Genomic DNA, 23,873 nt, shown 5'->3' on the forward strand with positions numbered 1-23,873 from the left:
TGTGATTCAGAGTCCTGGTGGGCGCTCCTGTCTTCCATCCAGTTCCACTCTAAGCACCGATGTTGGGCACCCGACGGCAGGCTAGGTGTGGGCATCCGCAGCGCCCATGGGCTCCTGCCAGTTGTCCTGGGAGCACAGACCGGCTCTCCCTCCGCAGCAGGATTTCTGAAACTCAGCATACTTTAAGCGTCCAACTTCGGCTCAGGTCACGATCTCACGGTCCGTGAGTTCAAGCCCCACGTCGGGCTCTGTGCTGACAGCCTGGAGCCAGGAGCCTGCTTCGGATTCTGTGTCTCCCCCTCTCTCTGCCCCTCCCACGCTCATGCTCTGTCTGTCTCTGTCTCTCAATAATAAATAAATGTTAAAAAATTTTTTTTTAAATATCTAAAATATCCCACTAGTAATTTTTTATCTTTATGATTTATGGGACTGATAATATTTTCAATATTTGGGGTAAATAGAATATATGATTAGGGTTCACTTGACCTGATTCTGTTTACCATTTCCACCGTGGCTATAGGAAACGTTAAAATTGCATGCATAGCTTGCATGTTGTTTCTCCTGGACGGCGGGGTCTGGAGAACCAAGAGCGTGTGCTTTGTGAGAGCGCGGGCTGTAGAGTCACGTCCCGGGATCACTTCCCAGCTCCCTGTGACCTCTGCCGAGCCACTGAACCTCTCTGGGCCTCCCCAGAGGCCCGGTTTTTGTAAGTGGTCGTCGCTTTTCTTCTAGACCTCAGATTAAAGTTTGCAAACTCTGGGGTAAGACCCTGAGGCCGGGTTGTTTCCTGAGCTAGGTTGTGTCTGATGGGTCCTTCTGTGGGAGTTGGGGGTGTTCTCGCCAATAGGGTGGTGCCTCGGGCCACCTCCTTTTCTTCCTTTGGCCCAACAGAGCAAAGTGTTTCTTCTTGATGGAGACAAAGACACCTGCTGATCGCTGAATGTGAGCGGAGGCGCAGGTGGATGGCTTTCCCAGACTGGCAGCTCATTCCCTGTGGGTAGTTAGACCCCCAGATGGCAGGCGGCATGCCTCTGCTTTGCTGTCCTCCACCCCTCCCTGCCCCTTCTCCCCAAACTCCTCCCTGTCTGCTTACGCGTGATTTAGTCTTCCCTGACACTTGGCAGTTCACTCATCTGTCTAACGTCGCCCCTTCTGTTTTGGCCTCTGAACCCATAAATAGTTCCCAGGCAAAGTCTCCATCTGCATCGTGACGATTTGCTCTGTATTCCTTTTCCCCGACTTACGGCCTCGTCTGCACAGTCGCTAACTATGGAAGAGCGCCATCCAAGAAAAGGAATCTTTCGTTACAGCTCGAACCGTGTAGCCGCAGCTGTTGGCGGATGTGGCTGCCAGCGTGAGGCTCGGGGGCGTTGCTTTTAGTGACAGCAAATGCCGCCCGGGCTGCGGTATCATCCCGGCAAGGTCCTGACTCTGGGACAAGGAAAAGGAGGAAGGCCTGACTCCAGCTCTCCCGAGAGCTGGAACACAGCATGACGCGGTGTAATCCTGCTCTAAAGCCGAGTGTGTACCCAGCGCCAGGGCCGGAGGGAGGGAGGCCATGGGTCTTCCTGGGAGGGTGTCACCCAGAGGACATGGGGCTTGCCTGGTGACAGGGGAGGAAATGCGTGGCCCGTGGGCAGGCGTCTCTGCTAGCTGACCTATTCACTTGAAGCAGGGAGCCAATGAGTGCATTCCAGCATGAAGTACTGGGACGCCCTCCCTCCACCCCAGGCCACCTCTCTGGACAAAAAAAAGGCACCTGATATACCAGGCTCCCAGGCTGGTGGCACTTAATCATGACTGTGGCCTTTGGGCCATGTGTTTAACCTCCCTGAGTCTCAGCTTCCTGGCCTGTAAAATGAGGATAATGGAGTTGCCATGATGATTAAAAATAGAGACTGGCACACAGTAGGCACTTCATAAGTGGTCGATATTATTATTGCTATTGTTATTATTATTCTGAAACCTTGAAAACTGTACCCCTCCATTATTAATCAGGAGGCTTAAAGCCCATGGTTCCTAAAGCCAGGAATTTGGGAGAAGGGGGCAGAACAATCAGAATAGCAATCAGATTCCAGAGAGCACCATAATCAGACTCTGGGGAGCACCCAAATTAATACTGGCTCACAGCACAATGATGTACCTTCCCTGGACCTCAGTTTCCTCATCTATGCAGTGAGAGAGTTTGGACCAGACGTGTCTCTAAGGGCCCTTCCTTTCTGGCCTTCAATGGTTCTCAGTCCGGTGGGAGGGGCATTTGGGTGTGGTGGAGTCCCCAGTCTGAGCAAATTTGGGATGTGGGATAGAACTCAGTAAAAAGACATTGCAGTACTTTTTCATCTTAAAATTCTTAAGATGAAATTACTAGGAAATTGCTCCTTATGCCTACTGCAACCAGCAAAGATGGCCATGACTCACATCCAGGGCTGCCATAGACAGTTGCACAGCTTGTGCACTGTCCAAAAGTGCCTCATTGGTGGGAGATGAACTCCAGCTGGTGTTCTGCTTGTCAAGTTGTACAGTTTAGGGCAGGGCTACAGCCACCTGGAAGAGAAGGCACCTTTCTGCTCCCTTGCCAGATCCTATAACAGAGCATTAGGGGCATTTGGAAGCAGCCCCCTGTTTGGACCCCTGCCCATGACTGGCAGTTCCTCCCTGTTCCTTTCCCTGTCAGCCTCCCTGCAGCTCATGCCCCTCCTCTCAGGGACCCGTGGTTGATGGAGGAGATGTGGTGGGGGTTGGGAGGGGAGCTAAGGAAGGATGATCTTACACTGAGAAGCTTCGGGGCTCAGAGGGGATGGAAGTTTCACAGAGGGAGGCTCAGGCGAGCTTGTAAATAGACAATCAAGGGGCTCCAGGGCCAGCCAATGAGCCAGAGGCCAAGGTGTCTACCTGGACCGTCAGTACCAGGCAAGGAGAGAGAGAGGAAACTGTCTGCAGCACATTTTCAAATTGTCATCCTCTCCAGGTCCCTGAGCCCTAACTCGCCCCTGCTGGGCTCCCTCCCCAGCCCTTCGGACCTCTGTGTTCCCGCTGGTGCAGGGGCCGCTGCTAGCCCTCGCTCAGCACCTCTGCAGGGTACCACTCTGACCTCTGCACGAGGAGCCAGAGGGCCAAGGAGGGCCTCGGTTACTCTTATCATCACGTGGCGGTTTCAGGAAGCAAGTCTCTGAGAGTAAGGGCTTTGGTCTCTGGGCATGTGGCCGATGGAACCGGGAGCCCATGCCTGGTCGGTACCGTTCCCGCGTGGGCTTTGCCTGGAGCGGGAACGAGGGTGTCCACCACTCATGCTCGGATCTGTGCCCGTCCAGAGAGCACAGCCGACCTGCTGTCCAGCGTGGGACTCTCCGTGCTCCCTCCTGGCCGCTTCTCCTTCCGCTGGGACCAGCGATCCCACAAGCCTTAGTCTGGCAGCACCCTTCCTTCGGGCAGGGAGATGGCTGTTCTCCCATTTCACAGGTCAGGCAGCTGCTGCGGGAGCTTCTGGAAACAAGTAGGCACCAGAGCTGGGCCTGGACCCACAGCGTCCCCCAGACTCCGGAGAAACTGCTACTCTCCCCACTTTCACCCCTGGGAGCAGGGGCAGTAGTTTTCATCTACTGCAGAAAATCGAGCCTTTGGACAGGCCTGGTGAGAGTAGCAAAGAGGCCTTTTCCCACCTGAGCCACAAACTGCCCAGGTGGCGGTTCCCATGGCAACCGTGCTGCTGGGCCGTCAGAAGGTAACTGTGGCCTTCCAAGCGGGGAAGGAGCCTCCAGGGGTGGGAGGCATGAGGATCAGCGGGCCTGGCTGCACCTGCCAGTCCTGCCGACGTCTGTCCCTCCTGCTCCCCAGTTGCGAACCATTCCCCAGCCTGTCATCACAGTGGCTTTTTATTCTCAGGTTCTGCACCTGTGGCCTTTCCTGCCGGGGACCCAGCTTGAGCGATGTCCTATGGCCAGACCATTGGCAAATTCCCTGTCATCCTTCTACCTGTGAGGCTGCCTCTCAATTTCTATATCCACCTACCCTTTTTGTCAAGTTGATGAGCACAATAAATATTTGTGGAGAAATGAATACGTTATGAAAATGTCCTAGCTAAAGAGGAACTCTGAGCCCTTCAAAACAAAACGGCAAACAACTTGAGTACAGAATGAGCAAAGAGGGGTGCCTGGGTGGCTCAGTCGGTCAAGCATCGGACTTCAGCTCAGGTCATGATCTCACAGTTCGTGAGTTCAAGCCCCACGTCAGGCTCTGTGCTGACAGCTCGGAGCCTGGAGCCTGCTTCAGATTCTGTGTCTCCCTCTCTCTCTGCCCCTCCCTCACTCTCTCTCTCTCTCTCTCTCAAAAATAAATAAACATTAAAAAATGTTTTAAAAAATCTACTGGGCACCTGGGTGGCTCAGTCAGTTAAGCATCCGACTTTGGCTCAGGTCACGATCTCGTGGTCTGTGAGTTCCAGCCCGCGCCCGGCTCTGTGCTGACAGCTCGGAGCCTGGAGCCTGCTTCGGATTCTGGGTCTCCCCCTCTCTCTGCCCCTCCCCTGCTCACACTCTGTCTCTCTCTCTTTCTCAAAAATAAACATTTTTTTTTTAAAGGCTAGAGAAAAATGTAGGCTCTTTACAGTTTCTCTGCTTACTGAGATCATATATGCTCATTATAAAACTCCCAGGAAAACACAATCTAGGCAGTGAAATTCAGTCCACTCCTTTTTTTAATGTAGTGGCTTTATTGAAAGATAGCCATATATAATATATTTAGTTCACACAATTCACCCACTTAGGGGGCTCCTTTAGCGGCTTTTGGTTCAGAGTAGTGTATCCCCACCCTAGTGAGTGTGAGGACATTTTATCACCTCAAAAAAGAGGCCCCGTGTTGCCCAATGTGTTTGTACTTAATGCTACTGAACTGCACCCCTAAAATAGTTAAAATGCTAAATTGTGTGTTTTTGTAGCTCAACATGATTTTTAAAAAAATGAAAACCATATCATCTCCCTACCTCTCCTCCCTCCCCCACCCCCAAGCCCTAAGCAGCCACTAACCTACTTTTTGTCTCTATAAATTTGGTCCACTCTCGATTCCAGCCCCGGAGGGCCTGGTCAGCCCGGCTGTCCCTTTCAGAGTCCTCCTGTGTGCCCAACACGGTGTCAGGTGCAGGGCAGGTGATAAGGAAAGTTAAGACCTGTTCCTACTCTCAGGGGGTCCACAGTCTCATGACCTCACATCACAATGTGAGCATATGTATGACGTTTCCCTGATGGGAAAATGTGTGGTTTGCATAGTTCCTCCTGTGTGCAGCTTTCCCTGGGGGAGGTCGGAACACTCAGGAAAGGTTTTGGGCCGGAAGGTAGACGTAGAGCTGAATCCTGAAAGTGGCGAAGGGCAAAGATTGCAAACCGTAAGAGACTTTTAAATACAGAGAAAAAACCGAGGGTGGAAGGGAGTGGAGGGGCAGGGGGGGAGGGGAGCAGGGAAAATGGGTGAAGGGCATTGGGGAGGGCATTGTTGGGATGAGCACTGGGTGTTTTATGTAAGTGATGAATCATGGGAATCTAATCCTGAAGGCAAGAGCACACTGTATATACTGTATGTTAGCTAACTTGACAATAAATTATAATAATAATTTTTTAAAAAGATGGATTCTCATGCATAGAGCAACAGCACGAGCAAAGGCCCAGTGGTAGGAATATGGACTGTGTTGACAGGATAAAGTGAGGAAAATGGGCCCCCCAAGGGACAGGTTTTCTTTTGAGGAGCCATACGAAATAATGCCAAGCAGAGCCACAGAAACCCTTCTACCTCCATGATTGGCTTACTGGTTTAAAGTTACGGTTTAGTAATCCTGTATTGTCACTGACTGAGCGTGCTGTGCACCATTCTAGCGGCTTCTGGGAATGAGCATTGCTTATGAGTGGGTTCATTAGTGTCCTAGGACCGCTGTGCTACTTGTGGTCCTAAAACAACACAGGTTTATTTTCTCGCAGTTCTGGAGCTCAGAAATCAACAATCAACATGTTCGTTATTTCTGCAGATCAGGGAGAATCTGTTCCACGCCCCTCTTCTAGCTTCTGGTGAAAACTAGCACTCTCTGGTGTTGCTTGACTCATAGAGGCCTTGCTCCAATCTCTGCCTGCATCGTTATGTGGCCTTCTCCTCTCTGCATTTGTGTCCCACGTCCTTACGCATTTTTGTAAGGACACCATTCATGGGATTTAGGGTTCACCCCAATCCAGTCTGACTGCATGTTAACTTGATTATACCTACAGAGACCCTATTTCCAAATCAGGGTTAGGGCCTCAACATATCTTTTTGGGGGACACAATTCAACCCATAACAGGCGGATACTTTATTATCCCTGTTTTATAGCTGAAGAAACCAAGGCACAGAGAGGGTAAGCAACAGAGTGACAGAGGCATGTTCACATTTGGGCAGCTGGGCCCGGGCACCCACACACGAGGCACCAGGCCGGTACAGCACAGAACTCTGGACGGTCCTGGAAGCTAAGCCCAGCCAACATTAGGATCGTCGAACGCTTACCCATTTGCATTAGCCCGTGCTCCAGGATGATGTGAAGCTGTCCGTCGGGACTCCCTCAGGTCTGAGGTGTCCCTTTGGACTCCTGCGGGGGAGAGCGATGAGTCATCCAAAGTGTCCCCAGGCCTCTATTCCTCCGGGGTCTCCCTCCCAGATAGACACGTAATACACATAGTGATCTCCCAAATTGCGTGTCACACACTGTGCTGGGTACTGGGGGAGGGGAGACTCAGATTTGGGCCACACCCTGGCCCTGGCATGCAGGAGCTCCCCCAGGGGTGTCCGTGGTGTGAAGGGATGCTGTCCCCGCAGAAGAGGGAGTGGCTGACTTTATCTTAAAAGTTTCAAGTGTGTCCTGCAAAGGTCAGACATGTCCCCGTGTCCCCGTGACTAGGGACAGCTACTAACTGTTGAGTGCGTGCACCAGGTATGCTAGGCTTTCTGCATGCATCGCTACTAGCCTCCCCTTGAGGGATTCGCAAGGAAGTCTTTATTTACTTCCCCGCTTGATAGATGGAGCTCTCTCTACCTCTTGAGGCTACAGGATGTCTTTTTTGGCCCCCCGGCTCCCTTGGCCTGTCGCTTCTTGAGAGAGTCGGTGATGCCCCAAATGCCAGCACTAGGTGGCGCTGTGGCCCGCCCCAACTGCTACTGATTCACAAAGGGTGGCAGTTCCAGGGATGGATGTTTCTGACTAAGTCGTTTGTATGCACCTTCCAAGTACCACTGGTACTTTAATCTACTTAGTATTTTTTCTTGGGGCGCCTGGGCGGCTGAGTCAGTTGGACTCAGACCATGATCTCATGGCTAGTGAGTTTGAGCCCTGTGTCGGGCTCTGTGCTAATAGCTCAGAGCCCAAAGCCTGCTTTGGATTTTGTGTTTCTGTCTCTCTCTGTCTCTCTTTCTCAGAAATACATAAACATTTAAAAAAAATTTACTTAGCGTTTTTCTTTAAACTCCCTTTTAAAGTGTCTATGGGAAACCATTACTTCTTTGCCGTAAATAGATGATGAGTGTAACTTCTTTTTAAAAATCCTGCTAACCGTTTAGAACAGTGTCTAGTACGTTGAAAGAAAGCAAATATAAAAATAAAGCTATTCAGAGGCGCCTGGGTGGCTCAGTTGGTTAAGCATCCAGCTTTGGCTCAGGTCATGATCTCGCAGTTTGCGGGTTCGAGCCCCGCGTCGGGCTGTGTGCTGACAGCTCGGAGCCTGGAGCCTGCTTCGGATTCTGTGTCTCCTTCTCTCTCTGCCCCTCCCCCACTTGTACTCTGTCTCTCTCTGTCTATCAAAAATAAATAAATGTGAAAAAAATAAAAAATAAAATAAAATGATACCAAGCTATTGGAACAAAACATGTTGGTTCGTGTGTGCCCGTGTCGCAGAGCACAATGCAGTGAAATGCTGTCCTATGCTTTGAAAACAGAACAGCCTCCTGTCATCTAGATGTATGGTTGGAAGGGCTCCTTCCTTTTGCAGGTGGTGGCCCTGACCCATGGTTGGAGCCAGGCCTGGGACCCAGGTCCTGACTTCCCCTCCACCACACAGATGGGAGAAGAACCTTAGGAAATTGGAACTGAAGTGTGGCCCTCTGTTTCTTGGTATCTTTGGTGCCTGAGAAAGTTCACTGTGGGGGATCCCCAACACAGGGAGCATCACCTGTTGGGCATATGGAGCCCTGGGATGACAGTCAGGGGTCGTGAACTTGCATGACAGCCAAGATGGGCAGTGGACTTCGACCAAATGGCTTAGCTTCTCTGGGCCCCTTGTCCTGAGGACCCAAAGCAGGGTGCCACATTCCCCTTTGGTCGGTCCACCCCCACTTACCTTCAGGCACATCCCAGCACCGTGCCCCTCCAAGGAGCCATATCCACCTTGGGATGGCATCTTGGGCAAGTGCTTTGATCCGTTTTTGTTCTCAGAGCTGGGAAATACCAGGGTCACCCTCACTCTTGGATTACCCATATAGCCAAATCGAGTAAGGTTCTAACAGGCCCAAGGGTTCTTTGGTGAAAGGCCAGTGGCCCTGGTCCTGCCCTCCTGCACCTCCTGGAGACCCAGACAGAACTGGGCAACTTATCCCCTGCTGGCCCCTCCCAGTTCCTTGTCAGATTGAGATGACCCTCATCAATTCAATGTTTAATTCTGCTTTTACGATCTAGAGTCTCCTGTGTCATTTTGCCCCAAATGATGACTGTATATCAAAGATAACCAGCTTCTGTAATAGTCCCCTGAAATCTCAGTGGATTAACACCACAGAAGTTCAGTCCCCACTTGCCTACAGTCTCGTTAAGAGCTGATGTGTATGAGGCTGCAGGATGCCAGGCACTGTGGTTGGCACTGGGACCCCCTGTGAAGGCGGCAGATATGGCCCCAACCCTCAGGGAGTCTCCTTCCGCCTGGCAGGGACACTCATCCAGAGCTTTTGTCATCTCTCCTCAGTACTGTACCTGGAAGGCTCGGTTCTTGTGTTTGAGGACATCTTCAGACTGATCGCGTTCTACTGTGTCAGTAGGTGAGTAGATCTGGCCCCACAGAAGGGCATCTGGTTGCAACCGACATTCATGCACCCTGGGGTGGGGGTGAGGGTCACAGGGGAGCCCCCAGAGGGAAGGAAAGGTTCGGCCCAGAGGAGGCACAGAGAGGGGACAGTCCCTGGTTTTGCCCTGGTAACCATGAGGGAGGTGTTGGCTCTGATGCTATCTTAGTCTGGCCGGTAAGGACCCCTCCCTCGTCACCACCTGCCCCCTGGCTCACAGCCCCTTACCCCAACTTCCTGTGCTCCAGCTTCCAGGACAGTCTGGAGTCCCATGAGGACCTGACCCGCCCTGTTGCAGGGGTTATAGATGGCACTTCCTGTGAGGACAACAGGAAGGGCTGATACCCCTCAGTGGGACAGAGCCTGTGATTATTAAGTAGCTGCTGGGTGGGGTGAGTGACTGATCACCACCCTCAGAGCTGCTCTGTTTCCTCAGAACTGGCTGCAGGCCAATAGGGATGTAAAAAGGTATTTTGGTGTCATAATGGCTTAAGCTCCAGGCCCTCGACGAGGGCTGGACAGGATGCCTCGGGCTCCAGGGCTCCAGGGCTCCAGGCTCGCTTCTCCATGCGTCCGAGAGACCATCGTTGCTGCCTCCCGTGAAAACCATGCTCAACCCAGTACTCCCTTCCCACCTGCCGGAACCCTCCTGGGCTGCGATGGGCAGAAAAATGTGATGCTGGGTGATAGCAGCCGCTAACAGCCAGCACCTGTTGAGGGCTCTCCGGTACCCAAGCACTGTGCTAAGAGTTTTTATATCCATTACCTTTGTAAGTCTTGCGAACAGTACCCTGAGGGAAGTTCCCATTTCACAGATGTGGAAGCTGAGGCTGAGAGAAGTAACTTGTTCAGGTCACATAGGTGGTAAACGGCGGGATGGAGATTGAAAGTAGGTAAATCTCCAAGGTCTATGATCTTTGCTACAACCGCCCCCGCCCCCCACACTGTGTGCCTCTCACAATAATTTCAATGATCTGGCATGTTCTTTCCGAGGCAGAGCGGCAGAGGCCCCCTGGCCCTCCATATGTTATGACCTGCCGAGCTCTCAGGGAGCTTTCTTGTTCTGAGAAGTTCCTGTCTTAGGAGAGAGTGCCCAGCATGGCGTTTGGTGCTTGGAATGAATAAATGAACAATGACATAATCGCAGAGCCCAGGACTTGCACTCGTCTCTTCGTCTCTCTGAGGCTCAACTTCCTCTTCTGTAAAATGGGAATGCTCATACCCGCTGACACATGCCAGAGAAAGAAAGCGGATAAAGGAGCCACCCAGCAGCTAGTAGGCGTTCTGGTTCTGTTTCCGTGGGTTGGGCCCTGGGAGGGTGTGCTGGAGTAGTGACTTTGTGTCCAGAGAGATCTGGAGCCAGAGTCACCAAGACACCAAGGTCACGCTGTCACCTGCCGACCTTTCCGCCTCTGGCTGCTGTTTCTCTGCGTTCCAGAAAAACAGGTGCCTGTTTGCCCACCCTCAGCTGCTCAGGGAACCCACGAGATCACAGGGCACAGAGCCCGAATGTCTCGAAGTCAACATTACTGTATTTGGTGTCAGCACCAAGGCCGTCTGTGAGGAGTGAGATGCTGTGGGAGGAAGAGCCCCAGGCCAGGAGCTGGAGACCCGTTACCTCGCTGTCACCCGGCCTCTCCTAGCTGTGGATGCTTTATCTCTCAAGAGGATGGTAGCCAAGGTGGCACAGCATAGAGCCAGCACTTTCCTTGGGAGCACACGCTCCCCCCTCCCTGTCCCCATGCGGGAAGACACGGGCCCCCGCTTCAGAGTGCTCACCCTAACGTTCCGGGCTGGATGGTCGTCTGGTGTGAGGGCTCTAGAGAGCCTTCCCAGACCTGCCTGGGTTTTGCAGTCGCCCAGGAAGCTGGTTAAAAATACAGACACCTGAGGGCACCTGGGTGGCTCAGTCAGTTAAGCATCCCACTTCAGCTCAGGTCATGATCTCACAGTTCGTGAGTTCGAGCCCCGCGTCGGGCTCTGTGCTGACAGCTGGGAACCTGGAGCCTGCTTTGGATTCTGTGTCTCCCTCTCCCTCTGCCCCTCCCCCTGCCTCTCTCTCTCTGTCTCTCAAATAAACAGGACAAAAATTTTTAAAACAATACCGACTCCTGGAGTCTACCCCAGAGATTCTGACCCAGCGGGTCTGGGGTGGGGCGCAGTCATAGCTTAGCTAGGGCTCTCCTAGAGGCACGTATACAAGTGGTGCTAAAGGACTTGCCCCCAAGGAGAGAGCAGCAGGGGGAGGGGAGGGAGAGGAGTCCAGCAGAGGTGAGATTGCAGGGGCCATCCCAGCCTCAGCAGGATCCCAAGGGCGGCTCTGGAGCAGAAGAGAGACCTCAGCGTTGTCCACCTTAAAGCCAGCGGGGCTAGGCTTTCGTACCCACCAAGCCACCCGACCAGCCCCCGTGACAGAGGCATTTGTGGCTCTCCGCGGGGTCAGTGGGGCAGGCAGTGAGGCCCCAGCATTCAGGACAACCCTCTGAGGGTCACAGGTGCCAGTCCCCGGGAGCAGACCCCGCTGAGGCTGGGCGATGGGTGGGCAGGGCTGGTAAGAGGCATCCGTGGGTCAGGCTGGGGCAGCAGCAGACTGTGCACACTGGCTCCCATTGATTGACCAGGCATCTTCTTAGAGTCAGGCTTGGTCTGCACTCTGCCCACAGAGTTCTTTCTAACCCCTACAGCTGGCTTGTGGGGAGGTGTTCTCATCTACGGACCCACTTCAGAGGCTGATGCCCCCTGCCCCCAAGTTGTGCTAAGAATCAGACACAAAGTTCCTTGTATGGGGCCCGCCAGAGGGCCTGGCGTGAAGTAAACACTCCGGGGGCCATCACAGGTGTTCTTACAGCTGTTACAGACAAGGAAACTGAGGCTGGGGCCGTCGCCCGCTCAGATCACACAGCTCAGTCCTGAGCCGATTTGAACCCAAGCTTATCTGGACCCCTGGACCCCAGCTGCTTCTCCCCGGCACACGATGCAGGGCCTGGGGCCTAGAGGGTGCATGTGCTGTTCCCCTGCAGCCCTCCCCTTCCACGGGTGGGAGGGTCCAGGCCTTCCTGTGGAACAGGTGACACTGGAGACCAAGCAAGGAAGAGCAGGGAGAGAGTTCTAGGTAGAGGACACCGCACGGCGGGGAAGACTGGTGGTGGGAAGCTTGGGAACGGCTGTGTGGGAGAGCTGGACACGTGGGTGGGGATGAGATGGAAGGCCTCGAACGCCAAGCCCGGGAGCTGTGGGGACATCCTTCCTCGGCTGCTGTGAGCCCCACCGCTGCTCCCAGTCGGGCCGCGCTCTAGCACACCTGCGTGGCCGCAGCAGACGGCAGAGGGGAGGAGGGGAGAGGGGAGACCAGCCCAGGGCCACCGCAGCCACGCAGTGCCTGTGGGGAGGCCCCTGCCCCAGTGCCGGCCGGAGGAACTGAGAGGGGGGGGGGGGGGGGGGCCCCCACAGCCACTGCAGAAGGGAGTCAGGGAACAGAGGAGCCAGGGGGACGCCGGGGCTGCTCTCCTGGGCAACAGGGCCGTGAACACACTGGATCTTTTCTGGAGCACTGACTGTGCTCCAGGCACTCTACCAAGCCCCTTACAAGGACCGCGAGGACAAATCCTTAGCGCACCCAGGGGCCAGGTGTCTAGCCTCGTGAAGTGGGTGCCGTTAGCTGAAATGAGGAAGGAAGGGTGGAGACCCTCGGGCCTGACTACACAATGTTGCGACTAAGCTACCAACCCTCCTTTCCCAGGGGGACGGGGTGGTAGGGCCGGTCCTCTTTGCCTCTGAAGAAAGCTGTTCCTGCCGTTGCCTTCTCAGCTTCCTCAGGAGCCGTGGTCTTACCTGGGGGTGGTGCCGGTGAGCGGCGGAGAGGGAGGGAGCCCGACCACGCTGGGAAGCACCCATGACCTGTGCTTTTAGGAGGAGGAATGAAACACACAAGCCCCCACTAGGTGCTGGCATGCGCTGCCGGCATTTTCTATGCCCCGGCTCATTGAATTCTCAAAACAAGCCCGTGGGAGGGCATCGTGTCCCCTCCGTCAGACCGGGAAGCTGAGAAGGAACTGACACCCAGCCAGGACTGGCAGAGCTAGGGGTTTCGCAGGGTCTGTCGAAGTTCATGCTGGTTTTCACCTTCTCCCTCTCTCTCACTTGGAAAGTTTACCAAAGTAGGGTGCGTGGGTGGCTCGGTCAGTTAAGCGTCTGACTCTTGATTTTGGCTCAGGTCATGATCTTGTGGCTCATGAGACCATCGAGCCCTGTGTTGGGCTCCGTGCTGACAGTGCAGAGCCTGCTTAGGATTCTCTCTCTCTCTGTCTCTCTCTCTCTCTCTCTCTACCTTTCCCCAACTTGCACTTTCTCTCTCTCTCTCTGTCAAATAAATAAATAAACAAACAAAAATGTTTTGGGGTGCCTGGGTGGCTCAGTCGGTTAAGCGTCCGACTTCAGCTTAGGTCATGAATCTCGCGGTTTGTGAGTTCGAGCCCCGCGTCGGGCTCTGTGCTGACAGCTCAGAGCCTGGAGCCTGCTTTGGATTCTGTATCTCCCTCTCTCTCTCTGCCCCTCTCTCTCTGCCCCTCTCCCACTCACGTGTGCTCTCTCTCAAAAATAAATAAAACATTAAAAAAATTAAAACAAAAATTTTTTTAATAAAAAATTTACCAAAATAAGATCATGTTTTTCTCTCTACAGTGATGAACTTTCAAAACCACAAAAGTCACCCAAGGGCTGTCAGGGGATGGAGCTGGGGGTGCCATGGGGGCATTGAGGGGACACATATTGTTCCCACAAGCCAGGACATTCCATGGAAATAAGTATTCCCCAGGTTACCCCAAGGCTTTACAGGAACTGGGCAGGGTTGCCCAGCCCTCAGAGGAAGAGAAAATTAGCATTAATGAGATAGTAGACTTGGTATGTGGTGTTTTTCCATCCTGTTTATTTTATTTTATTTTATTTTTTATTTTTTTAAATTTACATCCAAATTAGCATATAGCGAAACAATGATTTCAGGAGTAGATTCCTTAATGCCCCTTACCTGTTTAGCCCATCCCGCCTCCCACAAGCCCTCCAGCCACCCTCAGTTTGTTCTCCATATTTATGAGTCTCTTCTGTTTTGTCTCCCTCCCTGTTTTTATTTCAATCCTGTTTATACTCCCATTATAATGGGAGTATAGTAGAACACGAAAATATATTTGCTTTGGTCTTTGTCCCTGTTCCCAACACTAAGCTCCTAAAACCCTTGGGATTTCCTGAGTGACAGGGTGTCTTTTGTTAGTCATCATGAGCCCCTTTTAGTGATACCTGAGTTTGTGCCAAGAGCTGACATAGGCAGGACCCCCAGGGAGCCTCAGGATGGGCTGGTCACCAGGAAGACCGAGTGTTCAGAGGGCTGGGACTTGCAGCCCCACCCACCCACCTCCCACTTGCTGAACACACTGAGGTGCCAGGAGGGTGGCGCGCCCAGAGAGGCATCCAAGTTCAGCGCCCCTTCCTCCATACCTTGCCTATGCACCTCTTTGGGCTGTTCCTGAGTTGTATCCTTTATAATAAACTGGTAAATGTAAGGAAAGCATTTCCCTGAGTTCTGTGCACCATTCTGGCAAATGGTCAAACCTGAGGAGGGGGCTGTGGGAACCTGCAAGTTATAGCCAGTCAGTCTGGAAGTGCAGGTGGTCCAGGACTTGCAACAGGCTTCTGAAGGTGGGGCGGAGTCCCTTATCTGTGGGGGCTACACTACTTCTAAGTAATTAGCACCAGAATGGAATTAACTCGTGGGACACCCTGTTGGTGTGTGGAAAATTGCAAAATTGGTGGTTAGTGTTAGAAAACACCCTGGAGGGGATCATAAAATCAATCTAGTGGATCAGGACTGCTCTCCTTTTAAAGGAAAATTTAGGGGCACCTGGGTGGTTCAGTCAGTTGAGCGACTGACTTCGGCTCAGGTCATGATCTCACGGTTTGTGAGTTCGAGCCCCGCGTCGGGCTCTGTGCTGACAGCTCGGAGCCTGGAGCCTGCTTCAGATTCTGTGTCTCCCTCTCTCTCTGCCCCTCCCCTACTCATGCTCTGTCTCTCTCTGTCTCAGAAATAAATAAACATTAAAAAAAAAATAAAGGAAAATTTAAATGAAACTGGGAAATATCAGAATGTGTCTCACATAAGTTACAATAAGTCATGTTTGCTAAACTCTTGCTTTAGTTATGTGTGTGTATGAGTGTGTGTGAGGGAGAGAGCGTGTGCATGGGAATATACACTGCGTCGAGATGCCAAATGTGTTTCTTACTGGCGGTCATGGTCAAAACGTTCAAAAACCACTGAGTAGAATAGAGGCCTTTAGGGACGGGCATCTCCTACCCTGGGGGGTACACAGGCTGACCCACCCACGTGTGGGGGGGACATGTTGGAACATTCATGCTTATTCCATTGGAGCATTATTCCATTTTTCAAGTTTCTGTTTTTGTGAATGCTTTTTAAGGGACTTAATGGTACACACGTACACATACACACAACTGGAGAGGCGCTCGATTTTTATTTGTATGGATAGCTTTTGTTTTGGGGGCTGTGATTCCCATCCCAGGCTGTGTCCATCAGGATCCCCTTGAGAGCTGGTGAAAAATATGGATTCTTGGGGCTCCCGGGTGGCTCAGTTGGTTAAGCGTCTGACTCTTGACTTCAGCTCAGGTCATGATCTCAGGGTGACTGGGATGAACCCCACACTGGGCTCTGCACTGACAGCACAGAGTCTGCTTGGGATTTGCTCTGTCCCCCCCCCCCCGTCTCTCTCTGCCCCTCCCCTGCTCATGAGCCTGCACACACTCTCTCTCACTCTGTCTCTTGTGTGTGTGTGTGTGTGTGTGTGTGTGTGTGTGTGTGTGTGTATGGATTCATAGCCCACCCCCAGACCTGACCCTGGGAGCCCATGCACGTAGATCTGAGGATCTGCATTTTTAGCAGCCCTCCCATGGGATTCTGATCCAGAGTTAAGTAATACAAAAGTATTAATACCCACCCACATGCTGTGATACAGTCATCATCATCATCGTCGTCGTCGTCATCGTAATAGTAATAGTATCATGTGACACAAAGCCTGCAAACACCCAGCTCAGTACCTGGCACATAATAGTCACTCAACAAACACTCTATCCTGTGGGTGCTTTGCCTTGGATCAGAAGAGGCAGCCCCTGGGTGAAGTGTTGAGTTGGATCAAGTGTCAGGGAGTGGGGACAGATGAAGTCCTTGAACAACACTGGGTCATGGAGAAGGAGGGGCTCCATGGTACAGCCTCAAAGGATGTGTAGAATCTAAGTAGACATGGTCGGGAGGAAGAGGGGGCCTTCCCTCTATGCAAAACTTAGAGGTGCGGCATAGCAAAGCATACTCCCTACAGGAAAATGAGCATGCCCTTTTGGGAGGCAGCCAGGAGGCCCCTGAGTGCAAGAGAAGGGTCTGTGGTGCAGAAGCGAGGAGCTGGCGGGGGAGGCAGGGGGCAGAGCCAAGGCCAGGGAAGGCCGTGGACGCAGGGGTCCCAGGCTGGGGGTGGTCTGCAGCCACCACAAGGCATCTTGAGCAGCACACAGAGAAGGGGGGGGTGAGATTGTCCTGGTGGTCGGGGGTGGGCACCAAATGAGCTGAGGGACTCTGCAGGCCATTACGACATACACAGTGACCGAGGAGCCGCTGGAAACCCTGCTGGCAGGCCAGAGAGCCAACCGGGTAAACTGAGGCAACACAGGGATGAATTGCACCATCCTTCAAAGTTAGAGATTGGGATAGTGGTGGCCTGAGTTGGGAATGTGCACTGAGGGTGCAGTCTGGGTCTAGGCCCCGCCTGCCCGGAGGGGCCGACTGGTAACCTTCACAGGGGAAGCCCGACTGTGTGCTCACTGCCCATCTCAGCGTGGACCCACTATGGTTAGCAGGCAGGAAGGGGTGGGTCACTACCCAGAATAGCACCAGTAGAGGAAACTTCCTGGGCTTCCCACAGGCCAGGAAAACCAGGGAGAAGCCATGACCCACCCCCCCCCCAACTCCCAAGCACAGTCTCCCATTTCTCCAGGTCCCTCAGTGCTGGCACAGGACTAGAGCCGACTAGTTGCTCCCTCGGCCACAGGGCTCAGCTCCTGGGCCCCCAGGGAAGCTTCCAGTCTTCATGGAGACCCATCAGCCATCAGGGTTGCTTCCTTTATGGGCTGTGGGGCCAGGGAATGGACACATGGGTCCCTCTCCCCGACATGACCTCTGACCTTTCCTGTCTCCACAGAGATTTGCTGCCCTTCACGCTGAGGCTGCCCCAGGCCATCCTTGAGGCCCACAGCTTCACAGACCTCGAGACCATCTCCAACCTGGGCCTGGGTAAGTCCCCGCCGAGGTTCAGGCCAGGTGGCAGGGCTTTTGGAAATGGGGCCTCAGGACTGCTGCTCACCTATGCACAGGGGCAGCCCCTTCAGCTGAGGCCAAGCTGGATGCTGAGTTCCACCCAGCTCCCGTGGGACCACCCCTCCCCTGGCTGCTGAGCCCCCGTAGCCCGGAGACTCTCCGAGTTTCCAAAGTGGCACCTTTTACAGCTACCCAGAAGGTCTGATGCGCAGCCTTATTGGGTCTGGGGGAGCCGGGGCCAGTCAGGACCAGCACAAGCTGACCCGCAGTCAGGACGTGGCTCTGGGAAAGGCCGAGCCAAACTCCCAGGCCTTTGTCCGCTGACCAGAGCTGGGCACCAGCCCTGCCGCCCCCCTGGCCTCCCCCGCTTCGCCAGAAAGAAGAGCAGCATGAACATGACTGTGAGCTGAATGCGGGATGGGTAACAGGTTTGTAACTCACACATCCCAAGTGACGTCTCCTCTGAGGTCTAAAGTGGCATAATGACACTCTTCGGTGCTCCATACTTGCTTGGCATTGTCTCGTGTAATCCTTGTGTCCCCATTTCAAAGACACAAAATCGGGGCGCCTGGGTGGCTCAGTCATTTAAGCATCTGACTCTTGATTTCAGCTCAGGTCGTGGTCTCACTGTTTGTGAGTTCAAGCCCCGCGTCGGGCTGAGCTGTCAGCACAGAGCCTGACACCTGCCTCAGATTCTTCTGTCTCCGTCTCTCTGCCCTCTCCTGCTCATGCGCACGCTCTCTCTCTCTCTCTCTCAAATTAAAAAAAAAAAAAAAAAAAATACAAAATCAAGTCTGACTGAGCACAGCTGAGAAGCTTGTCCAAGGTGGCCCAGGCAGAAGGAACAAAGCTGGGGTATGTGCCCAGGGCTTTCTGACCCCAAGCACGACCTCTCCACTGCCCCTCACCTGCACCCCATGGCCTTCACAGTAGGTTTGCAGCAAGCAGTCAGGGGCCAGTCTGAGGCCAAGTCAGCAGGGAAAGTGAGACGCACGGGCTGCATCTGGAGAGGTTTCCTTCTGACGGGAGGGGTCTGCCTGCTCCAGCCCTCGGCCCCACAGTGGGGTTCAGGCCGTGCCGTGTGCGGGTCTCGGCCTACAAGTGACCAGTGTTGTGGCTGGACTGGCCCTTGTGGTTCTTATTACGTTTGCAAGACACCCTTCAGCAACAACCATCAGGAGACTTTGAAAAAAAATAAAGGTTTATTAAGAGACTCTCTTAAAGATAGAGAACAAATTGAGGGTTGATGGAGGGAGGGGGCAGGGATGGGCTAGATGGGTGATGGGTACTAAGGACAGCCCTTGTTGGGATGAACGCTGGATGTTGTATGGAAGTGATGAATCACTGAATTCTACTCCTGAAACCAATATTGCTCTGTACGGTAACTAGCTAGAATTTAAATAAAAATTTGAAAAGAAGAAAAAGAAAGGTTTATTGCTTACAAGACCTAGAAACTACATAGCACCCCTGGGGCCCCACAGTGAGGTCATGGGGAGAAAGCACATGTGGGCCGGGGGTTCTGCTTTTTTGGAGGTTGACAGTGGAAACCTAGGGTTTCACAGGCTCACTCTTAATTGGTGAATTTAAAACATGAGGGGGGATGGGGCGCCTGGGTGATTCAGTTGGTTAAGCTTCAGACTCTTGATTTCAGCTCAGGTCATGATCCCAGGGTCACGGGATGGAGCCCCACTCCCACTCTGGGTGTGGAGCCTGCTTGAGATCCTGTCTCTCCCCCTGCCCCTTACCTGCTTATGCATGCATGGGTGTGTGAGCTCTCTCTCTCTCTCTCTCTCTCTCTCTCTCTCTCTCTCTTTCAAACAAACTATGAGAGGGAAATTTAATGTGCAAGAAGAGAGAAAATAAAAGTGGCCCAAATGGTCAGCTGTCTAAATCAACCAAGATCTCTAGAACAAAGGAGCCTCAGTGGAGGAAGGCAGCCTGGCTGTTATCTAGTCTTGTGACTGGCGACGTGTTTATTCAAAATACCGTTGAAGGATGCCTCTTTGGAATGGATACCTCAGCAATTAAAGCTTAAGTCAGGCACTTAGATTGTGAAAAGAAAAGAAAAAAAAAAAAACTGGTAGGGATTACACAACAGGCAGGTGTCCAGGGGCTCCCCAAAGGTTTTGCTCACCTGGAGGAACATGGCTGCCCCCGCTAAACCCTAGACACACACTGTGTTTAAGAGAATCTTCTCCCCTGGGTAGAGGCACATTCCTTTCCGGAAGAGACAAGCCCTTCTGTCCTGGGAGTGCTCGACCTCGGGCACCTTAAGGAAGTGGAGAAGAGAGGTTGCCGTCTGGGAGGACAGTGGCATTTCAGATTCGTCTGTCAGCACCTGCTTCCCTGAGAAGCGGATTGATATGGAACCCGGGTGCGCGGCAGCCTGGGAACTGGAGGGTTCTGGTCAGACCTGGCGCCCCCTAGAGGCTGTAATGCAAAGCAAGGCCTCCAGAATCACTTTTCCCTGTGGCCAAGGAAGGGTTAAGTTTTCAGGCCATGCCCAGAATGGACAGAGACCCAGAGCCCAAAGTGCACATGCCTTCATAGGCCAGAGGTGCCTCTGAGATGGGCAGCTGTAGGCCTCCCGACCTTCACCCGTGACGATAATACCAAATATGCAGGGAGCAGCTTTGCCGAGAGCCCGGATGCGCCAGGCACTGTGCCCCCAGCATCTCATTGTTCCAGGCAAGGCATTCTCATGACAAAGACCTGAAGCCCCCTCAAACTGGCAGAGATGAAAGGTGACTTCGTGAAGGGACACTGGGGAGTCTCCAAGAGACAGAGCAAAAGGCCAGCCAGGCTTTGCGGGCAGCAGCAGCTGCCTCGGCTTCCTCCCTAACCGCGGGTCCCTGCTCCCCGACAACACCCCCTGCCTCCCCCGGGCCGGGCCCTGGTGCCAGCCTCATGCCACCCGCTGACCTTGCAGTTGGAAGAAGCTGTGAGGCTGTGTGTTTCCTCCTATCACCAAGTGTCTGCAATGTAATTTTTTTGGCATTCCACTCACTTTTTACACAGTGAGTAGAATGTGATAAAAATCCAATTCCCAGCAAAGCCCTGGTGCTCAGGCAGGGGTGATGTTGCCAAGACAGAGATATTTATTTGCAGGGTCAGCACCACGTGGTGGCCCAGAGCGGGTGCTTGTAGCTCATGAACTGATGTAAGAGAGCCCAGGTTTGGCCTTGGAAAGGCTGGCGTTTAATAGGAAGCCAGGCTGCAGAGGGGTTGTCTTGGGGCCGCAAAGCTGACATGGGGATTAAACTGCATGCATTTGATTCTTAGCACAAGGGGAACCTGGAGCAAGTACTTAATGGCAACCAGGGGTCAGATTTGTAGAGGTTCTCAGACACGCTTGCAATCTATATATGCTTAATATATTTTTTAAAGTGTATTTATTTATTTTGAGAGAGAGAGAGAGCACAAGATGGGGAGGGGCAGAGAGAGACAGTGGAGGAGAGAGAGAATCCCAAGCAGGCTCCGAGCTGCCAGTGCAGAGCCCGACACGGGGCTCAAACTCACGAACTGCAAGATCATGACCTGAGCTGAAGTCTGATGCTTAACCGACTGAGCCACCCAGGAACCCGCTATGCTTAATATTTTTAAAATATGTTTAGGGAAAGCACATGTTCTATAGCTCTCCCAAATTTGCATGTAATTTGCTTTTTCCTTTACATTATACAATGTGAAATTTCCTAGTTATTAAAAATTCAGTGAAAAGTCATGTGTGAATGACTGTCCAACAGCCTATCTTGGGGATGCCCCAAAAACAGTGATTCGCTAAACTCGGAGGACTTTCAGGCTGTTTCCATGACATCTGGACTGCTTTGCTGCATTTACTCATCCCCTCTCTGCCCTGCCACGAGTCCCCCCCTCCCCCCCCCCCCCGCCGCCCAAGGGTGAAACCTTCACCATCTTTGCCCTCAGAGCCTATAGCCCAGGACCCGGCCTGGCCTGGCCCAGCCCCTCTGAGGATCGTAGGAGTGGGCACCTGGTGAGAGGCGTCCCCGGCCGAGCTGTAGGATGCTACAGGGCCGGCAAAGCACCTGCCTCAGTCTGCAGCAGCCCAGAGGCCGTGAAGATGCGGGTGCTCAGGGGATCTCCGGCCGCTGAGCCAGGGCTTGGCAGGATGCCAGTGGGCACAAGCGCCCCCAGCTTTGCCAACCACTGGCATTGCACGACAGTGTTCCGGTTCTCCTCTGGCCTTGGCATTCTGCAGGCTACAGAGAAAGTTACCCACTTCCCTTTTTTTTTCCCAGCATAGACGCCTGTGCTGCTGCTGTGGTTCCCTAACAGGCCCCCAGACCCTAACATACAGATCCTCAGGTCCCAGCTTCCCCCCACCCCCAGAGTGGCCTTGGCTCTGAGGCCTCTGCTCTGCCAGAGAGTAGCCACTAGGCCTAGCTTAGGGGCAGGGGAGCAGTCCTTAGTCACCCAGGCCCGGGGCCCGTCGTTCTGAACCCCAATGTCTGTTCCTGCCAGAATCTACATCTGAGTGGTGGAAAATGTGTCCTTTTTTTTTTTTTTTCTTCTGTGCATGATGGACCCACCTTGCTACGCTGAGGCAGGCTGTCGACCTGAGTCGTGACAGATAGTATGAGTTTGCCAGGCGGGAGGTTAGGAAAAGAATTCAAGCAGAGGGCACAGCATTAGCCAAGACCTTAAGGTGGGGCAGCCCGTGACACATTCAGGAAGAAGCAAGTGGGTGAAGTTGGAAAAGATGCACAGTGCCAGATCCCACAGGCCTCGAATGCCAGCCTGAAGGGCTGGCAGTGAGTTCTTCAGAGAACTCGGTTAATGTCTGACTCTTGATTTCTGCTCAGGTCATGATCTCCCGGTTAGGGGGATGGAGTCCCACATTGGGCTCTGCACTGACAGCACAGAGCCTGCCTGGGATTCTCTCTCTCCCTCTTTCTCTGCCCCTCCCCTCCCTGCCCATTCACGCGCTCTCGCTCTCGCTCTCTCGCTCTCTCTCTCAAAATAAACCAACATTAAAAAAAAAGTAAAGGGTCGGCAGTGATTCTGAACAAAGAGCAACCAAGCCCAGCACGGTGTCCCAAGGAGGAAAATGGATGGGGCTGTGGGCAGACTATGGCCACGATCTAAGACAGCAATGATGAGAACGTCCAGGCATCGGTGACAGTTGTGTTCACCATCTAGCCTATGACCACCATCTTCACCCAAAGGAAGGTCTTCAGAGAACTTGGTGGTGAGCATCAGGGACCTCAGCTCACATGTGGGGCGGCTGCCAGTTCACCCTTGAGCCAGACTGGCTTCTCTTTGCTGGGAATTCTTCCAGAAGAGATGACTCTCTACTGGTCCTGTGTAGTCAGGGCTCGGCGCTTCCGATGCTCGCCTCTCGGGGCCAGAACATCTGTGTGCTTGGTATGAAGCACCCCGGGGGAGCGGATCAGTCACGGCGAGGTCAGTAGCTGCCCAAGAGAGCCAAGTGCAGGGCCCAGACGGTCGTGAGGAGCATCCCACCCCGGACGTGAGAGAGCCCAGAGGCTCCCGTCCACCCCGGGCACCCCATGTCCTCAGGCAGTGACTGTGATGTACGCAGGGCTTGGCAAATGGGGAACAGTCACGTGAAAGTCTGTCGCCCTTGTTACTGTGGAGACAGCTGGCCGCGACACTCAGGATGCCCGACACGGGGTCTCTGCCCAGGACGGGGCTGAACCGGGAGCCCCGCTCTCCTTCCTGATGCACACACTCGCTTTCAGTCAGTGTCCCGGCAGCCCCATCGTCCTGCCAGCCATCTTGTGGTGGCCTCTTTCTTTCACCCTCAAGAGGCTGTTGTGTTCTTACCACATCGCCAGTTCTGGGGTGCACTCCACCCTATCACTCTGACCCCGGGAAGTGTCGCAAGTTCCTACGAAGGAAGGCACATACCACGGGGGGTGAGCACACAGGCTTCAGAACCAGCCTGACCTGGTTCAAATCCCAGTTCCTCCACTCACCAACCTGTGACCTTGGGCAGTTGTTGAATCTCTCTGGGTCTCTCATCTTCGTGTGATATGGGGACAATATTAGGACTCACACCGGAGGCCTGTGGTCAGGCATCAGTGGGATGATCCGTGTAAAGCAAGTGGCCCACACAGCCAGAACCCAAGACGTGTTTGCACCTGTTATTGTTCTTGATGTTATTTTTGGTACTTTTCTTACCGATGAATCCCTCCCAGAAGGTAAGAGCTCTAGGACGGGAGGCTGGAGGCCTGGCCCCATCGTTAACAAGGGACGGTGCACTATCAGTGTCTAACATTAACAGGCTGAAAAAAAAAATTCTTTTTTGAAAAGAGGGGGTGCCTGGGTGGCTCAGTCAGTTGAGCATCCGACTTCAGCTCAGGTCAGGATCTCGCCGTGTGTGAGTTCGAGCCCCACATCAGGCTCCCTGCTGTCAGCACAGAGGCTGCTTCGGACCCTGTCCCCCTCTCTCTCCCCCTCGCCCGCTTTCTCTCTCTCT

The 23,873-nt window shown here is 53.3% G+C and overlaps 1 protein-coding gene and 1 long non-coding RNA gene across 3 annotated transcripts in view; one reads left to right on the forward strand and one right to left on the reverse strand.

The window, feature by feature from the left end:
• Positions 1-23,873, forward strand: part of RIN3 (Ras and Rab interactor 3) — a 124,583-nt gene that overhangs the window by 71,414 nt on the left and 29,296 nt on the right. For both annotated transcript variants that reach the window (XM_040478064.1, XM_040478063.1), the window contains exons 4-5: positions 8,955-9,027; positions 17,298-17,389. In XM_040478064.1, coding sequence (XP_040333998.1) covers positions 8,955-9,027; positions 17,298-17,389 — 165 coding nt within the window. The remainder of the gene's footprint in view (positions 1-8,954; positions 9,028-17,297; positions 17,390-23,873) is intronic.
• Positions 4,768-10,203, reverse strand: LOC121032213 (uncharacterized). The gene is made up of 3 exons (XR_005791149.1): positions 8,963-10,203; positions 6,517-6,598; positions 4,768-5,345 (listed from the first exon to the last, which is right to left on the reverse strand). It is a non-coding gene; the product is annotated as an uncharacterized LOC121032213 (long non-coding RNA).

This window comes from Herpailurus yagouaroundi, unplaced genomic scaffold (assembly GCF_014898765.1).
Source record: "Herpailurus yagouaroundi ecotype Mexico unplaced genomic scaffold, PumYag 141, whole genome shotgun sequence".
NCBI lineage: Eukaryota > Metazoa > Chordata > Mammalia > Carnivora > Felidae > Herpailurus > Herpailurus yagouaroundi.